General features: G+C 43.7%; 1 protein-coding gene across 1 annotated transcript in view; it reads right to left on the bottom strand.

Moving 5' to 3' along the window:
* Window positions 1-17,798, bottom strand: part of Fam184b (family with sequence similarity 184, member B) — a 115,908-nt gene that overhangs the window by 59,268 nt on the left and 38,842 nt on the right. The window contains exons 2-5 of the mRNA NM_001305171.1: window positions 9,784-10,548; window positions 8,888-9,023; window positions 7,434-7,561; window positions 6,439-6,645 (exon numbers count right to left, since the gene is read on the bottom strand). Of these exons, the coding sequence (NP_001292100.1) occupies window positions 6,439-6,645; window positions 7,434-7,561; window positions 8,888-9,023; window positions 9,784-10,548 (1,236 nt within the window). The remainder of the gene's footprint in view (window positions 1-6,438; window positions 6,646-7,433; window positions 7,562-8,887; window positions 9,024-9,783; window positions 10,549-17,798) is intronic.

Below are 17,798 nucleotides of genomic sequence, written 5' to 3'. Positions count from 1 at the left end.
TAGAACAAGTATAGGAGGTCCAACCCAAGCCCTGGGTTCCTCCAGCCTTTCCTGTAAACACAAGGCTGTAATATCTGAAAGGAATGTGGCAGGCAGAAAATCTATGCTGGTTATGGGCCCTTTCTGGTCTCACACAGCATGGATGGCCTAATAAATATAGATGATGTTTACCAAGTAATTAGCATTTGTGCACACCCTTCCAGATGCGTTCTCCAATTTTTATGAAAGCCTTCTGGGCTAGGTTCTACTACTAAAGCTTATTATATAGAAAAAGGAAATAAGGCTTAGAGATGTGCAAAGACTTGCATGAGGTCATTCCTATGGTAAGTGGGCATGACAAGGTTGGAACCAGAAAGCATGGATTGGTTGGTGCATCTCATGGGGATTATGGCTCTCGATTCAGACACCTGCTTGTCTGGAGACTTTCTCTCTTCTGCTGCAGAGAAGCTGAGAGAATCCCAGGCCTACCCAAAGCAGGGTAGAGAAGCTGCACAAGCTAGAGCTGACTTTTTACAGGAGAGACAACACTGGAACCTGTGGACAGAGGCTTGTCCTGGGGCAACTCGGGGTGCCAGATGGAATGTTGTCATTTATCCATTTACCCAAACAGAACAAGAGTGACTGAGCAGCTGCAATGTGCTAATTATTAAGATAAGGAGTTACAGATACAGTCAGTGCATGTTGGTAAATGTTTAACAAGTGAGTTTTCAAATATGTATATTAACCGATAATAACACATTCATGGTAGTATTTCTTGATTTCCATGGTATAAGTACTTCTGTGGGGTGTGTGTGTGTGTGTGTGTGTGTGTGTGTGTGTGTGTGTGTGTGTGTTTCGAGGCAGGATTTCTCTGGATAGCCTTGTCTGTCCTAGAACTCAGTCTGTAGACCAAGGCTGGCCTTGAACTCAGAGATACCCCTGCCTCTGCCTCTCCAAGTGCTGGGACTAAAGGCATGTACTACCGCCTCCCAGGGGTATAACCACTTTTACTGTGGCCAATGTCGAATTATTACAGTGATGTATGAAACTGCAAAGAGGTGTGACAACTGCCTCCTGAGCCAGTCTGAACTGGCTGCAACACGTTCAGGTGTTAGAAAACCAGGCAGTGTAGTGAGTTATAAGTGTTATCTTCTGGTAAACACTAATATAGGGATAGTGGGATGTGTGTGTGTGTGTGTGTGTGTGTGTGTGTGTGTGTGTGTGTGTTTGTGTGTGTGTGTAGTATCACAGAGCCAGAGCCAGGCAGGTAAGGCTTGAGGGAAGATAAACATTTAATCCAGGATGACTAAGATTAATAAGGACTAGGAGGGTTGATTCCAGAGTGAGGAGGGGATTATTCTCCACCGAGGGGAAAGGATGCACAAAGGCCCAAAGAGAAGGAACATGGAAACCATGAAGAGATAAAATGCCTAGAAGGCAGGGTGAACAGAGGCAGGAGAAGGAGACAGAAGTGTGTCTCTGTGGGATTTGAGGAACTGTGGGAGAGAACTTGAAGTTCGCTGTGAAGAGCTGACAGCCCAGGCTGAACAGGCACGAGATCCCACTAGAGTGGACTGGATGAGGTGAGGCAGATGCAGCAGACAGCTTATGACACGGTTCATCAAATCACAGAGGTCGACTGGAACCATTGAGGACACAAAAGGATATGCAGATATTCTCGGGCTATCAGAATAGAACAGAACTCACACACTTGTATATTGAATATGAGAGGTAGAGAGAAGTCCCTATTGATTCCTAGGTTTCTAATTTGAACGCCTAAAAGCATGTGCTACTGATCACCTGCATGACATCTTTACCTTCTCTGTAGGACCAAGCCTAGACTGGACCAGCCAGTGGCCCTGGGCTAGCCTTAGCACTGTCCCTTGGTGGTCAATCATTTTTAAAAAGTCTTTAAGAACTTGTAATTAGATTATTAGAGCTGAATGATCTGGCAACTTGGTATATTGTCTCTCTTCAGTCGATCCATGCTATCTTCTTTGGGATTTCCTGTTTGGGATTGCTTGCTTCTTAAGGACAATATATAAATTATCCTTAAATTGAAATAAATTGAGGTGTCATCTGAATCCCTTAGCGCTCTCCCTCCCTCTCCCCCCTCCTCTCTCTCTCTCTCTCTCTCTCTCTCTCTCTCTCTCTCTCTCTCTCTCTCTCTTTTTCTCTCTCTCTCTGACACATAATAATTTCACTAATTAGCTTCTCTTTCACAGAAGCTTTTATTGAACAAATTCCAGGTTATCACGCTTACTGGTCTTGAAACTAAGTCTGCCAAGACACCGCTCACACTGTGCTGCCAGTGAAAACACTCAGCGTAATGACTTTTGGCATAGAGGAAAAGCACGTTTCAATGTCATGCAGCACACCTTTCTGGTACGTAGAATCAATCACAGTTTCAGCTGGTGCCTTGAGATGGCCCTAGAGTGAAAACTAAAACCCCTGCAGGTGGAGATGTCAACTGATGTCAGCAGGAACTTTTAGCATCAATAAACTTCCTCATAGATTCAGGGTCATGTGGGCTATTGTGAGAAAATAGCTGAGTCACCAGAGGGCAGGAGGGCAGGAGGGCAGGGGACAGAGGGCAGGAGGGCAGGAGGGCAGGGGGCAGGAGGGCAGGAGGGCAGGAGGGCAGGAGGGCAGGAGGGCAGGGGACAGGGGGCAGGAGGGCAGGAGGGCAGGAGGGCAGAAAGCAATATGTTCTGCTTGGTTCAAAGTGACCTTGGGGGATTTCAGCAGAAGAACATCTCAGGGAAAGGGGAAAGCAACCACAGGGTCAAGAATACAAGTAAAGAAACCAATGTTTTTAAGTACATGGGTCAAATCACCCCTGAGAAGGTGAGTCCACGCACTTGAAGGGATTCGTCAACCTCAGAGTGCTTTCCTGAATTCAATTTTCACAGAACTCTTATATATCCAGCAGTAGGTTTTAAAGGGGGCAAATCCCACAGCTAATAGGAGCAGGACACAAGCAGGACTGAGTCTTTTTTCCTGTTTGCTTGGGTTTTTTTTGTTGTTGTTTTGTTTTTTTGTTGTTGTTTTTTGGTATATTTTATTTATTTATTTATTTATTTTTGGTCAACGTTGTCCAGAGTTGTTGGTAATTTAAGGAAAGAAACAGCTGGGAGCTGTGCACATGCCTGAAAGCATAGGAAGCTAAGGCAGGAGTTGGAGGGCACCCTGGGCTACATGGCATAACCTCCTCCACTTCAAATAAACAGAGTGGGAAAGGCAGGCATAAAGGAAGGGGAAGACAGATGAAGGAGCCACTCTGTCCTAAGTCAGTTTTCTGTTTCGAATAACACAATGCCAATGACTGAGTTATAAAGGAAAGAGGCTTATTTTGATCCAAAGTCAAGGGGCAGAATCTCTTGATCACAAATTCAAGGCCCTCCTTGGCTACAGAGTGAATTCAAAACAAGCCTGGCAACAAAACAAGATGCTATTTCTAAATACAGAGTAAAAATAAAACTAAGGATTCAGCTTTGTGAGTGTGTGCTGGGCCCTAGGCTTCATTCCTGGAATAGCATACAAGTGTGTACAGGCAAACACACTCTAAATGTTAAAACATATTTTAAATGGGCTGGAGAGACAGCTCAATGGTTCTGAGCATGCACTGCTCTTACAAAGCACCAGAATTCTGTTCCCGGAACCCTCATTGAGAGCCTCACCACTGCCCGTAACTCTAGCTCAAGGGAACCTGTCCTCTGTAGGACAGCACGGTGACACACACCTTTAATTCTAGCACTTGAGTGGAAGAGGAAGGCAGAGCTCTGTGAGTTTGACTAGCCTGGTCTATATCACAAATTCCAGGGCAGCCAAGATGACATAGTAAGACCCTGTCATGAAAAATTATTTTAATGCAAAAGTAACGTACCATGGGATTTATAGTATAAAGTAAAATGTATGAAAACAACATCCAGAGGTCAGGGAAGAAGACATGGAAAATACTACTACATGCTTTTCGTATGTTAAAAAACACATTATTTGAAAAAGACTGTGATAAATTTAAAGATGCACATTATTATTATTAGTGCAAACATGAGATCTCCACCAGCCCCCCCCAAAAGGCATAAGAAGGCAAAAGTGGAGATAAAATAAAATACCCAAAATAATATATCAAAAATAAATAATAAAAGTGGGAACAGTCAACACATGATAGGAAGATAAAAATGGCAACGTTGTAGGCTTAAGCATTACATAAAATATAAGTGCTGTATATTTATGTATTATAAATACAGATATTCAAAGTGAACGCACAAGAAGAACATAGCTGTGTCACTTAGGTCGTTCAGTGGATTTTGGACGTTAGCACTTGTTTGCTGGCTGCCAAGCACATCCCCTGAACTTACAGAACAATATCTACTGCCCCATACTAAGTTCCTGCTAGACTGTCCAAAGGATCCGTGAGCCTCAGGACGAGCCTTAACTAGTACAAATGAGATGGGGAATGCAGGCCTGTTAACCAGATCTTGGGAGAGTTCTGTAAATCGGCTTCCGTTCCTTTCCAAATAACCACTGTGTGCAAATGTTAATTACAACACATGCGCTAAGTTCCAGCTGCCAAGATAGCATAGTCTTGTGGCCAGGAAAGCTATTTAGTCTTCCAGGCCAATCTAGCCCACATCCTGCCCTTTGCTCCTTTAGGTAAGGGTAGTATTTCAGATGTGCACTCTACCCATGCCATAGGCTCAGAGAAATAAAGCAATTTTAACGCTACAGGCGCAACTGTGTCTAATTTTAGCTTGCAAACCCTAGATGCCTCTTCAAGGCTTTGCCTCTCCCTAACCCATGTTGCCTCATTTAGAGTATCTATATTCCCCAATTCAAATATGAACAAGAGGTAAAACAATGCCAGGAACCAAACGTGGTTTATTTCTGTGTGACTTATTTCCCAAATAGACTTGTGACCTGATTAATGCTGAAGCAAGATGGGCACGCTGAGAGTCAGATTTTCCCATTGGTTACCAGGGCAACCTGCAGCTTGAAAAAGTGATTGTGCCTCTTGATGATGTGGGTGCAGGATGGAGTGTTAGTCTGTTTGTCTGAAGATTGGATATATATAGCTCACAGAAGCTCGTAGATGAAGAAACGCCTTCAAAGTGATTGTCTTCTCCTTGGGGAGGCAGGGAGCCACAGGCTTTGGTGACAGGCTGTTGGGTTTGAACCAAAGCTCTTGTACCCACTATCTGACAGAAAGGTACACTGTGTCTCTGGACTCTGTTTCTAACACTGGAAAGATTCAATGTGTTTTTGAGCACTCAATATAAAATACAATAGGTACTCTATACTATTTTTATTTCACATGCTGTCCAAAACACTTGGTAATCAACACTAACTGCTATCTGTTGAACCGTGCCTGCACCCTATACACCCGGCAAAGGGTTCACATGTAACACCATATTTAAATGTGCACAACGAACGCTGTTTTAGAATTCAGCCTCCAGAGAGGTTTAGGCTCACAGTCACAGAGCTTTTGGAAGAGCCAAATCCTAGGCCCAGGGATAGATTGGGTGATTCGCATGGTCATATTTATTTATTCAATATATATTTATTGAATACTTAACTGTTTTTAACTAATAATGCATAGCACTGACCCACAGTGATATCTGATTATCTTTCAGTGAACACTCAACACTGGTACTTCTCAAATCACAAAGATATCTATTTCATAATCAAATGACATCTTTACCCATGGTCATAATAATATTGATTGATACGGCATCCTTTTTTGATGCAGGGTTCTCCATGTATAGCCTAGTTTGGCCTTGAACTCATGATCCTCCTGCTTCAGCTTTCTGAGTTCTGAGTACTCTTTCCTACAGTCCTCATGCATGTGACATGCTCTTCCCAGCTAAGGGGAGAGAGGAGGCTCCCTCCCACGCGTTCTCTTGGGAAAGGTGTCTCATCTGTGTGAGGTCAGCGCACAGACACTACAGCAGGGGGCTAGCAGATGCTTTGCTTCTCCATAGGATTCCCTTCTTTAATCCTCAAAAGAGGTTCTGTTACCACTACCCATTTTATGGATATTTCTGATATGCGGAGTTTCTGAGAATAGGTGGGAGGGGCCAGGTAAATAACTTCCGGTGGGCAACAGAGTCGGAATTAGGGTCTAGGAAGTATTGGAGCCCCGAGTTTTCAGTTAGTGGAGTTTCTTTGGTTTTTGTCCTGTAAGCTGAGTTGAATTTCTGTAAGTAAAATGTCACATGATATGATCCTGCTCCCCAGAAGCTAGTGTGTTCCTGTCAGGTGTTACCTATGATTGCCCCCAAGAGACCTATGTATGCTCCCTGTAGGTAGAGACTGTTTTCTTTACCTGTCATAAGAGATCCAGCCGAACTGGGCAAGAGTAGGAGCACAGTAAATATTTGGGAAACAAAAGAGGAAGGGAAACGGGAAGGAGGTGGGAGAAAGCAGAACCCCAGAATGGTTTCTGCAAACACTGCTCACTTTCAGCTTCTTTCTTTCCACCTCCACAGAGGAGCGCACCGACTTCATTTCCATGGTGTGCTTCTTCACCAGGTCTTCCAGGCGCTTTCCAAGCTGCTCTCGGAGCTGCTGCTTCTCCTCTTCAGTCTGATGTCTGACTTTCCGAAGGTCTTCTTCATACTGCTGCCTCATGTGTTCTATTCCACCGCTCGCCTCCTCTTTCTTGTTCTATTAAGAGAAATAAAACTTCATGAGGCTGCTGGGGAGAATTGAGGTCCGTTTCTCTCTTACACATTCATAATCTGACTTCATAGCAGGTGTCAGGAGGTGTGAAGCACTTTATGAGACTGTGTATGTTTGATATTTTGAGAGATTTCATTGTGTGTAGCATTGGGAAAGAGATCTGTACAATACTGTAGCTGTCACAGGATCGGAAGCCCTAGCACAGACTATAGTTTCTAAGGAACGCGTTGCTTGTTTTGAGTGGAAATAGGGGCTAAGCAATGTCTATTTTCCTTGGTAAATACAAACTGGGGAAAATTATGCTTCATTCTTATTCTCCTAAATTTGAGTAACCTATCAAGAAACCGGTGGTGGTGGTGGTGGTGGTGGTGGTGGTGGTGGTGGTGGTGGTGGTGAGATCTGGAAAGATCGCTCAGTGGTTAAGAGCAGTAGCTGCTTTTCCAGAGGACCCAGATTTGATTCCCAGTATCCACATGATGTCTTACAATTATCTGTGACTCCAGTTCAGGGAGACCCCAATGTCCTTTTCTGGACTCTGCAGGTATTTGGCATGAAAGTGGTATACAGACATAAACATAAACACAGGCACAGCATCCTTACACATAAAAAAGAAAAGGAAGAAGGAAACAAGCTAGTGAGACCTCTAATCTTGCTTTGTTTATCTCTGAATAGTGGGGCTGGAGGTTCCAAGTGGCTCTACCGTGCTTACAGGGAGGACCTGAAGCTCATGCCAGCCTCCTATGAATTCAACTTTGGTATTCACCAGGCACTACCTGTGTTTCCGAGCCTCCTTTCCTGCAGTGACACAGCTTGGGAAAGCCTTGCTCCTGTGGAGGGTGGAGAGTGCAGGCTTCCGGGTCATCTCTTTTCCCCAGGACTCTATCCTCAGTCTTCACGTCATCTGCAAATGTAAGTTTCGACATCAGCCAAGATGTTCACTTCACATAAAGGACTCTGTATGTAGTGCCTGCCAAAAGGCCTATAGCCCTCAAGTGTGCTCAGTTCTTGTCTTTATTCAAAGCAGTATCCTGAGCTTAAATAATGGCCACATTCACCTTTCCTGAATTAAAAACTATCATTTCATTTTCTATGAGTTAAAAAGTTGAGAATGATGTAGCAGAAGATGGCCTTATCTGGCATCAATGGGAGGAGAGGCCCTTGGTCCTTCGAAGGCTCGATGCCCAAGGGAAGGGGATGCTAGGGTAGTAAGGTGGGAGTGGGGGTGAGAGGGTGGGTGAGTACCATCACAGAAGCAGGGGGAGTAGGGGATGGGATAGGGGTTTGCAGAGGGGAAACTGGGAAGGGAAATAACATTTGAAATGTAAATAAATAAAATAAGCGATGAAAATTTTAAGAAGTTGAGCATGTTCTCCAGTATATATATATTTATGACATTGTTTTACAATTATTTATGGAAATTTTAAGGGAGAGAGATAATAAATAAACTATAACTGCTATCTTTTTCTTTCTCTGTTCCCTGTGCCTATTTCTAAAGATCAGTGTTTTAAACCCTCAACACTCCTCTGCTTCCTCTTCTTCACCCTTCCAGCCCAGAGGTTTTTTTCTCTTTTTCCAGACATCTTGGCCCTCTGCTTCCTGGGTCAAATCCCTATCCTAAGGCATGTGTGGATTGCAATGGAGCAGTCTCTCAAGCTTCTCAAAGGCAGAGCCCATGGTCCCTGCCTTTCTCACCAAGCCTGTCACAGCTCCAGCATTCCAGAACGCTTGGTTGTGGAATCCTAGTGAAAGACCCTGAGAGTCAGAGACCTTTACATCTAAACACCAGCTTTTATCACCAGACACTTAGTTGACCTTGAATCAGTCAATGTTCCCCTCTCTGCCTCTCTTCATCATTTGTAATATGGGAGAATGACAACACCTATTTCACAAATTCATTGGGAAGACCCAGTGATGGAACTGTGAGAAGAGCTGTTAAAAATACAAAACCCTGATCTGTCATGAATAAGAAAAAGGGGAAGTGCAGTCATCATGGGAGCACTATGAGGGTAAGGAACCCTTCGCATCAAAATTTTATACACCAGGCCTCCATGTGAGGAGCTGGGGTGTGGGTTCATCTGTGCCCCAGACAGCTTCAGTTCATCTACCTAGCCGGTCAGACGGGATGGTCCTATTTCTGGTCCCTTGGTCTTGAGAGTGTCCCTGGAAGCCAGACCAAACCTGGCCACTAATCCTGCATCTTAAATGAATGAATCCGGGGGCATCTCACCAGTTTTCTGTGTCACATGACCCTCCTGTAGCATCAGTCTGTCTTTGGCAATAACCAACTTCTCGCCAAGTTTTCTTGCTGTGTTCTTCAACTCCGAATTCTCCTGTCGAGCCTCCCTCAGCTGCACATCGAGATCCTAAATGGAGGGAAGATCTTACTTTTCTGGATGGATATGCCGAGTGCACAGAACAGCCATTAGATTAGAAGGGTGACTGAGAGGGCATAGCAGGGGTTCTGAGCTCTAGAATGAGCAGTCGGTGGGGGAGGATCAGCAATCACTATTTACCTTCTAAGGGCAGTGAGGCCCCGGGAGAGCTATTTAACCCTTCTCCAGCTAGGACAGGCTAATACAAAATACATAGAAAATGAAAATACTTGGGAGTACCACAAATGCTAACTGTAGCTTCAGGAGATAGGTTTCTGTACTTCTGTGGGACTTACAAAAGCTGGCCCATCAATGTGTCTGCTCTCTTTAAACTCAAATATCCTAAGTGTTTTAGGAGAGTCAAGTTATTATAGAATGAACATAGGGAATAAAAATAATTTAGAATTAGACTAGCCAGAGTTGAAACTTTTACTTTTTGCCACCTGGGTCAGGCATTATTTCACAAATTCATTAAGGGGCATTAAGTCCCTCAGGGTTATCATCTCATCTGTAACCTCTAGGGCTTTGTGCTCTCTGGGGCTAGGGACAGTTTAGCTCATTGTGCATCCCCTAACCATAAACCTAGCCCTAGCCCAAAATAAATAGTCAATAAACACTTGTTGAATGAATGTGGGAGGACTGATGCCAGAAATCAAACTGCCCTTAGCGGAAGTGGAGTGTTTAGCTAGTGGTGGGTCTGAGACACAGCAACTTTGCTATTATCCCCTGGGGAGGAAGAAGAGGCCTTTACCTGGATTCTTTCTTTTAACTTCTGGGCATACTTCTTCAGGTCACTTATCTTGCGCCCTCGATGCTCCAGGTCCCCTTCCAACTTCCTGACCTGAGCTTGCAGGGCCGATTCCTGGACCTGAAAGTTCTTTCGAAGACCTGACTCTTTCTCCTGCCACTGCCACAGGGCCTCACTGACTGACTGCTGCATGGCCTGCCGGATGGCCTCATTTTCCCTCTCATAAGTGGCCTGTAACTCCTCCGCCTTGCGGGCATAATCCTGACTTAGCTGCTTATTCTCAGCTCGCAATCGCTCCACCTCCAGCAGGACCTGGTGCATCTCTGGGCGCTGGCCAGACTCTGCTGTGGCATCAGGGCTCTCCTGGGATAGTTGGCCCCACTGGGGACCCTCGTGATTAGTCAGCAGCTGGAGTCTCTTCTCATAATCAGCCTTGAGCTCCAGCATCTCCTTGGAAAGTATCAGGACTCGTTCAGCATGCTCAGCCTCTACCCTCAGCTCCCTCTCTTTGGTCTCCAATTTACAGGAGGCTGACTCAGCCAGGGCCTCCTGTGTCAGCCTCTTCTGCAGCTCCAGGGCATTTTCCAGGGTCTGGATGCGCTTCAGAAGGGCCTCTGCATCTTCACTGGTGCGGGCCTGGGCCTGTTCCTGCAGGAGCCTGGTCCTGGTTTCAGCCACTGTGTCCTGGAGCTCCTCCTGGTGGGCTTCCCTTAGTGACTCCGTGCTGGTCTCTACCTCATCCTGGCGGGTATTAAGGGCATAAATCACCTGCAGGACAGTAGACAGAGCACAGTTAGGGCAAGGAGGTGGTACCCGGGACCTGGTGCTGTGACCAGAGATGCTTCACCTTGACACTGAGATCTTTTCCCATGTGCTGTGTCTGAAAAAAGTTTTCAAGGTGGCAATGATGACATATTGGGAATGGTTCCCAGGAGAAGCTAGTAAGAAAGCAGGGGAGTCAAACAGCCTGGGAGTGCAACCAAGGTGAAGGAGTAACAATGAACAAAGATTTGGGAGAGAAACTTTGGTGGAACTCTGTAAAGGATATCCTGAGTACAGTAGGAATCTAGGGAAGGGTTTTAAAAGAAAGAAGTGATGTGATCTCTTTGTTAAAAAACAATGATCTGGAATGCGAAAATCTAGTAAAATATTAGAGGACGGAATCAGCAATATACTTAATAGATACAGGAAAAACATTTGAGAAAAACCAGCATTGCGTCTACCCCACCTTCCCCCTCCTAACACCTCCTACTCCCCCCAAAAGGAAGTACACTGCAAAGTATAAATTGAAGGGAAACTGCCCGACTTGTCCGAGCACATAAAAATCCTTAGTTAATAATCATACTCAATACAAAGACTGAACACTTTCCGCAGAAGATCAGGAACACGGCAAGGATATCTGTTGGGTGTAGAATGGGTCTTAGAACCCAGTGAAAAGCCCAGGAATTGAAAATGAGGCACAGGAGGATCATCTGGGAAACAGGTAGCTGTTTACTGAAATGTAAAAAAACCGTAGGAAGGAAGATCTCTGTTAGCTTGAGGCCAACCTGGTCTACATGAGTTCCAGACTATCCAGGGCTACATAGTGATATTCTGCCTCAAAATGATGATGATGATGATATAACAACAGCAACAACAACAACAACAACAACAACAACAACTACTACTACTACTACTACTACTAATAATAATAATAATAATTAAAAACCTGAAGATACTGAAGGTAGTATGGGTATGGTATAGAAAATTAGAAATTGTGTTCAGCAGTATTTACGTGCCTCTAGACATACTAATGAAGGCACCAAAGCAAGAGTTCAGGAGAGAAAGTCTGAGCTAGAGACAAAGGCTACACAGTCAAAAATATGCAGTTACCGCTGTTTGCTTTAGGAGAGTCTAGAATACATCTCTGTGTTAGGGGAGATCGACTGACAGAGAACCCCAAAGCAAAGCTCCAGGAATAAAGGCAACAACTGATCAAATTCCCTGAAGAGGATGTCTCACAGAGATGGGTCTTCCACAAGAGTCAGAAGGGGGAAATGGACGCAGCTTCATGGCACTAGTGACAAGAGGACGAAAAGCTACCACAACGCAGCGGTGAGAAGGCAGCATCCACATTCTCAGCCAAGAGCAAGCCAAGGTTACCAGATAGTACTGCTAGGTTGGACAAGAAGGAACACATGGGAGGTTTGAAGAGTGGGAAGTTGTGAATTGTTTTTTTTCTTGTCAATTATTTATATGGCATTTACATTATATTGGGTATAATGCATGACATGGACTTGATTCATGTTATGCAGGAGAATATATATGCATAAGGGAATAAACCAGTTTTTGTAAGGGTTGTCCAGGCATCCTTAGATTTTGGTATCTTTGGTACCCTGGAACCCGACAGTTTATATTTAACATTCTAAGAGTATTACTCTTTTTTTCCCCATCTTTATTAACTTGGGTAATTCTTATTTACATTTTGATTGTTATTCCCCTTCCCGGTTTCCAGGCCAATATCCCCCTAACCCCTCTCCTCCTCTTCTCTATGGGTGTTCCCCTCCCCATCCTCCCCCATTACCTCCCTCCCCTCAACAATCACGTTCACTGGGGGTTGAGTCTTGGCAGGACCAAGGGCTTCCCCTTATACTGGTGATCTTACTAGGATATTCAATGCTACCTATGAGGTTGGAGCCCAGGGTCAGTCCATGTACAGTCTTTGGGTAGTGGCTTAGTCCCTGGAAGCTCTGGTTGGTTGGCATTGTTGTTCATATGGGGTCTCAAGCCCCTTCAAGCTCTTTCAGTTCTTTCTCTGATTCCTTCAATGGGGGTCCTGGTCTCAGTTCAGTGGTTTGCTGCTGGCATTCACCCATGTATTTGCTGTATTCTGGCTGTGTCTCTCAGGAGAGATCTACATCCCGTTCCTGTCGGCCTGCACTTCCTTGCTTCATCCATCTAATCTAGTTTGGTGGCTGTATATGTATGGGCCACATGTGGGGCAGACTCTGAATGGGTGTTCCTTCTGTGTCTGTTCTAAACTTTGCCTCCCTATTCCCTCCCAAGGGTATTCTTGTTCCCCTTTTAAAGAAGGAATGAGGCATTTGAATTTTGGTCGTCCTTCTTGAGTTTCATGTTTTCTGTGCATCTAGGGTAATTCAAGCATTTGGGCTAATAGCCACTTATCAATGAGTACATACCATGTGTGTTTTTCTGTGATTGGGTTACCTCACTCAGGATGACATTTTCCAGTTCCATCCATTTGCCTATGAATTTCATAAAGTCTGTTTTTGATAGCTGAGTAATATTCCATTGTGTAGATGTACCACATTTTCTGTATCCATTCCTCTGTTGAAGGGCATCTGGGTTCTTTTTAGCTTCTGGCTATTATAAATAAGGCTGCTATGAACATAGTGGAGCATGTGTCTTTGTTATATGTTGGGGTATCTTTTGGGTATATGCCCAAGAGAGGTATAGCTGGGTCCTCAGGTAGTTCAATGTCCAATTTTCTGAGGAACCTCCAGACTGATTTCCAGAATGGTTGTACCAATCTGCAATCCCACCAACAATGGGGGAGTGTTCCTCTTTCTCCACATCCTCGCCAGCATTTTTTTATCTACCTGAGTTTTTGGTCTTAGCCAAAGAGGTGGCTCAGTGGTTAAGAGCACTGACTGCTCTTAGCAGTCAGTCCTGAGTTCAATTCCCAGCAGCCACACAGTGACTCACATCTGTAATGGTATCCGATGCCCTCTTCTTGTGTGTGTCTGAAGACAGCTACAGTGTGCTTACATATATACAAATAAATACATCTAAAAAAGGGGTTGGGGATTTAGCTCAGTGGTAGAGTGCTCGCCTAGCAAGCGCAAGACTCTGGGTTCGGTCCCCAGCTCTGAAAAAAAAAGAAAAAAGAAAAAAAATCTTAGCCATTCTCACTGGTGTGAGGTGAAATCTCAGGGTTGTTTTGATTTGCATTTCTCTTATGACTAAAGATGTTGAACATTTCTTTAGGTGTTTCTCAGCCATTTGGCATTCCTCAGCTATGAATTCTTTCTTTAGCTCTGAATCCCATTTTTTAATAGGGTTATTTGTCTCCCTGCAGTCTAACTTCTTGAGTTCTTTGTATATTTTGGATATAAGCCCTCTATCAGTTGTAGGATTAGTAAAGGTCTTTTGTGAATTGTTTTTTAGAAAAATGAAGCAAGTAGTCTACCTGGCAGAGGCATTAATATTTGATTAAAATTCTGATTTTTCATCAGCTGTGTTTATCAAAGTGAATGCAAGGAGGAGATGGATTGGTCATGAAGAGCTGGGTTTCGCTTGTTATGTCACAGGAAAGAAGATCAAGTTAGTGGGAGTATTTCAAAACTTGATGAACTGGATGGAGCAGAGTCAGGTTTTTTTTGTTATTGAGAACAAGGTCAAGGGCTTGGTAAAGACAACTTGTGACTTAGGAAAGAGGAAATGATCACTGACAATGAGTGAGCCAAGAGAAGGAAAAATCAGAGTCTGGGCAAGAGCCACTTGTAATGTTCTTATTGATATCAGTTTAAAGAAGGCTTCTATGGGATTTAAGACAAGTTCTCCTTGAGGATCCCCACCACACTCTTTGAAACATATCTGCTTTAGCTTCAGTAAGTTGTTACTGTTTCCTTGTGGGTTGGTCTATAGAACTAGATTCTCATGCCATCATCAGAGGCCTACTAACGCTTCACCTAAGCTTTGCAAACTGTGGCCTTATTCTCTTGACTTCTTTGGAGGCTGATGTCATTTCAGGGTGCTTGGTAGAGGCAAAGCAGGTGGGGACCCTTTCTTCAGACAGAGAAGAGTAACATTTACACAAGAGATTCCCTTTTATGGACTTTAGGGAAAAAAATCAAAAGGTTTCCATTGCTTCCTTTCTTTTAACATTGAAATACCTAGATAGTAATTAAGCTGAGAAAAATTAGAAAGGGTCTATGAGAGGAAATTGTGGCTACCCCAACTCTGTGTGTATACATATTCACAATTACAAGATAATTCATAAACAAGGCCAAATGCACCACCAAAGTTGGTCAGCTTATTTCCCTTTGATAAGCATTTATTAGAGACCACAGACCTTGAAGAAAGAGTTAATACCCAGATACAGCTAAGATCTGATTTTTCGTTGTGTTCATATGATATTGCTGTTGGCTTACTTCTTGCCTTTGCTAACAAAATGCAGGCTCCGTTAAAGAATAGTTTGGTTTCTTGTTCATCATGTCCATGCCCAGTGCCTGATTCCAAGTAGATATTCTCAAAACATTCTCAGTGGGTGAGAGTGTAGCAAACAGATTGAATCACGGAGTCTTGAAAAAACCAGTTCCATCTTAAAAACCAGGAATCCAGCCTCCCGTGTGTTTGTCCTTGTTCCAGTCCTCTCTCCCTAACTTCTCCCTGCCTCTCAAGGTTAATGCTCCATGACAATCAAAGACAGCATGAGTCCTGGCAGTGAGGGTGTGTTTAATGTCTTAGCAAAATGGTAGAATACTGTAACCATCAGGACAGCTCTTAAAGCTGTGGAAAAGAACTATGAATTCAAAAATAAATAATTTCTCAACTATGTAAAACAGAAGAATGCAATATGAACTATTGCATTTCCAGGGGGCTTCTCAGACCTTGTAAAACAGAGGCAACTGCCCTATGAGCCAGATTGTCAGAAAGATACTAAGCGAGGAGATAAAGAGATTTAGGGAATGGTGGTAGTAGGACAAGATCCTACCCAGCTAAGTATTTTTTATTTATAGTGACAAAGACAGGCAGATTCCTAAGTTTAAGGTCAGCCTAGGACAGAAGGAGTTTAGATCCAGGCCCAGGCATGGTAGGAATGGTAATTTTAGGGTGGGGTCCCACCCAGCCATCTTATTGTCTGTGCTTATACTCACTGTCTCTTTCTAAAAAGACAGAGGGCTGGGATCACGGGATGCTAAATCATGGTATCATCAAAAGGGAACCTGTGGTAATGACTGAATTGATATATCAATAAAAGACTGGGCTTTTGCTCTGCAAGTGTTCAGCTATCCAGAGAGATTTTAGAATAGCAAGAAAAATCTGTCTGGAGCAGAATACACACACACACACAGACACACACACACTCACACACACACAGACACACACACACACATTCACGTACAGAGAGAGAGAGAGAGAGAGCGCAATTTGTAAAGGCATCTTGAGCAGAACATAGGCCATCAGCTTGGACCCTCGGTTTAACTTCTGGTTGTTTGTTCCTCTGCTCCCAGACACCCCTTCCTCAGAATCCCTCTCTAAACCAAGAAACCAAGGCTTGTCCTTGGCATCAGATGCCCCCTCACTGTATACCATGTACATGTATTTAGCCACTTCTGGTAGTTTCTATGGTTTCCTAATGACTTTATGTTAGACATAAAGATATGTCTAACAGCATATCTTTAGTAAGTAAAGTTGAAGTTGATATTCCACTGGCTGTGATTTGTGTTCATAATAAAGATTATTGTGTGCTTACCACATGATTAGGTACTAGATAGTGTTCTCATTTCGGGAAATTCCACTGACAACTCTACCAAGATGGTACTTTTCTTCTTGTTCTACTCCTGAGAATTGAGATACAGAAAAGTTCCCCAACGTTTAGAAAGCGTAAAAAGCTCAGGCATATACACTTGCTGCCCAAGATTGCAGTGTATCTCACTCATTCTTTTAGTCATTTAATTATTTATGGATTTTTTCTCCATACCTGGGAAGAGCTACATCCCATACAAGACAGTGGAAACATATAGACTTGAATTTACAACTTAAAAATAAAACTGAGGGGACTGTGGAAATGAATTAGTTGGTAAAGTACTTGCCATGAGGACTTAAATTGGTTCTCCCATACCCACATAAACGCTGGGCTTGATAGATATCTGTAATCCCAGCAGAGGAGACATAAACCTACATTCCAAGGATCCTTGGGTCTTGCTGGCTAGTCTAGCTTAATGAGTGAACTCCAGATTCAATGACAGATCCTATATTAAAGAATAAATAAAACCTAGCTGAGATTTCTACCAGCAGGGGATATGGAGATTCTCGTAGCCAGGTGGGACTTCCAGTAGAGGACAAGGGATCAACCCACCCACAAAACCTTCAACCCCAGCCTTGTCCTTCCTACAAGATACCCAGGAATAAAGAGGAATAAGAGGAATAAAGAGATTGAGGGGACGGCAACCAATGATGTCCCAACTTGAGACCCATCCTATGTGAGAGAGCCAACCTCTGACACTATTAGTGATGCTCAGTTATGCTTGCTGACAGGAATCTAGCATAACTGTCTCCTGAGAGGCTTCATTCAACAGCTGACGGAAACAGATGTAGAGATCCACAGTCAGGAGCTTGGGGAGTCTTGTGAAAGAGTGGAGGATAGAAGTGAGCAAGATGGAGGGGACAAGGACAGTACAAGACTGCCTATGGAATCAAATAATCTGGGCCCATGGGAGCTCACAGAGGCTGAACCACCAAAGAGCATGTAGGGGCTGGATCTAGGTCTCCTACACATTTGTAGCAGATATGCAGCTTGGTCTTTACGTGGGTGTCCTAGCAATTACAGCAGGGACTGTGTTTGACACTGTTGCCTGTCATTGGATCCACTTTTCCCTATCTGGACTGCCTGGTTGGGCCTTAGTGGGAGAGGATGTACTTAGTCATGCTGGAATTAGATGTCCTAGGGCAGAACCCAAGGGAAGCTTCCCCTTCTCTAAAGAGAAAGAGAGGAGGTAGTGGGGAGAGAGTCTTTTTTAAAAGGTGGTACTGGAAGGGGGTTACTATTGAGATATAAAGTGAATAAAATTATTTTAAAAGAATGAATAAATAAATAAATAAATAAATAAATAAATAAATAAATGGTTGGGTCAGGTCAGCATTTAGCTCTCTTTGGATTCAAGGCCATCCTGGTCTACATAGTAAGTTCCAGGCCAGCCAGAGTTACATGGTGTGACCGACCCTGCATCAAAAACAAAACACACAAAAAAGGTAGAGAGAGATTGAAGGAGAACCTGATATTGACCTGTGTA

The sequence above is a fragment of the Rattus norvegicus genome, chromosome 14 (assembly GCF_021556685.1).
Source record: "Rattus norvegicus strain SHRSP/BbbUtx chromosome 14, alternate assembly SHRSP_T2T, whole genome shotgun sequence".
In the NCBI taxonomy this organism is placed as follows: Eukaryota; Metazoa; Chordata; class Mammalia; order Rodentia; family Muridae; genus Rattus; species Rattus norvegicus.
Note: the sequence above shows the minus strand (reverse complement) of the source record. Positions and strands in the feature narration are given on the sequence as shown.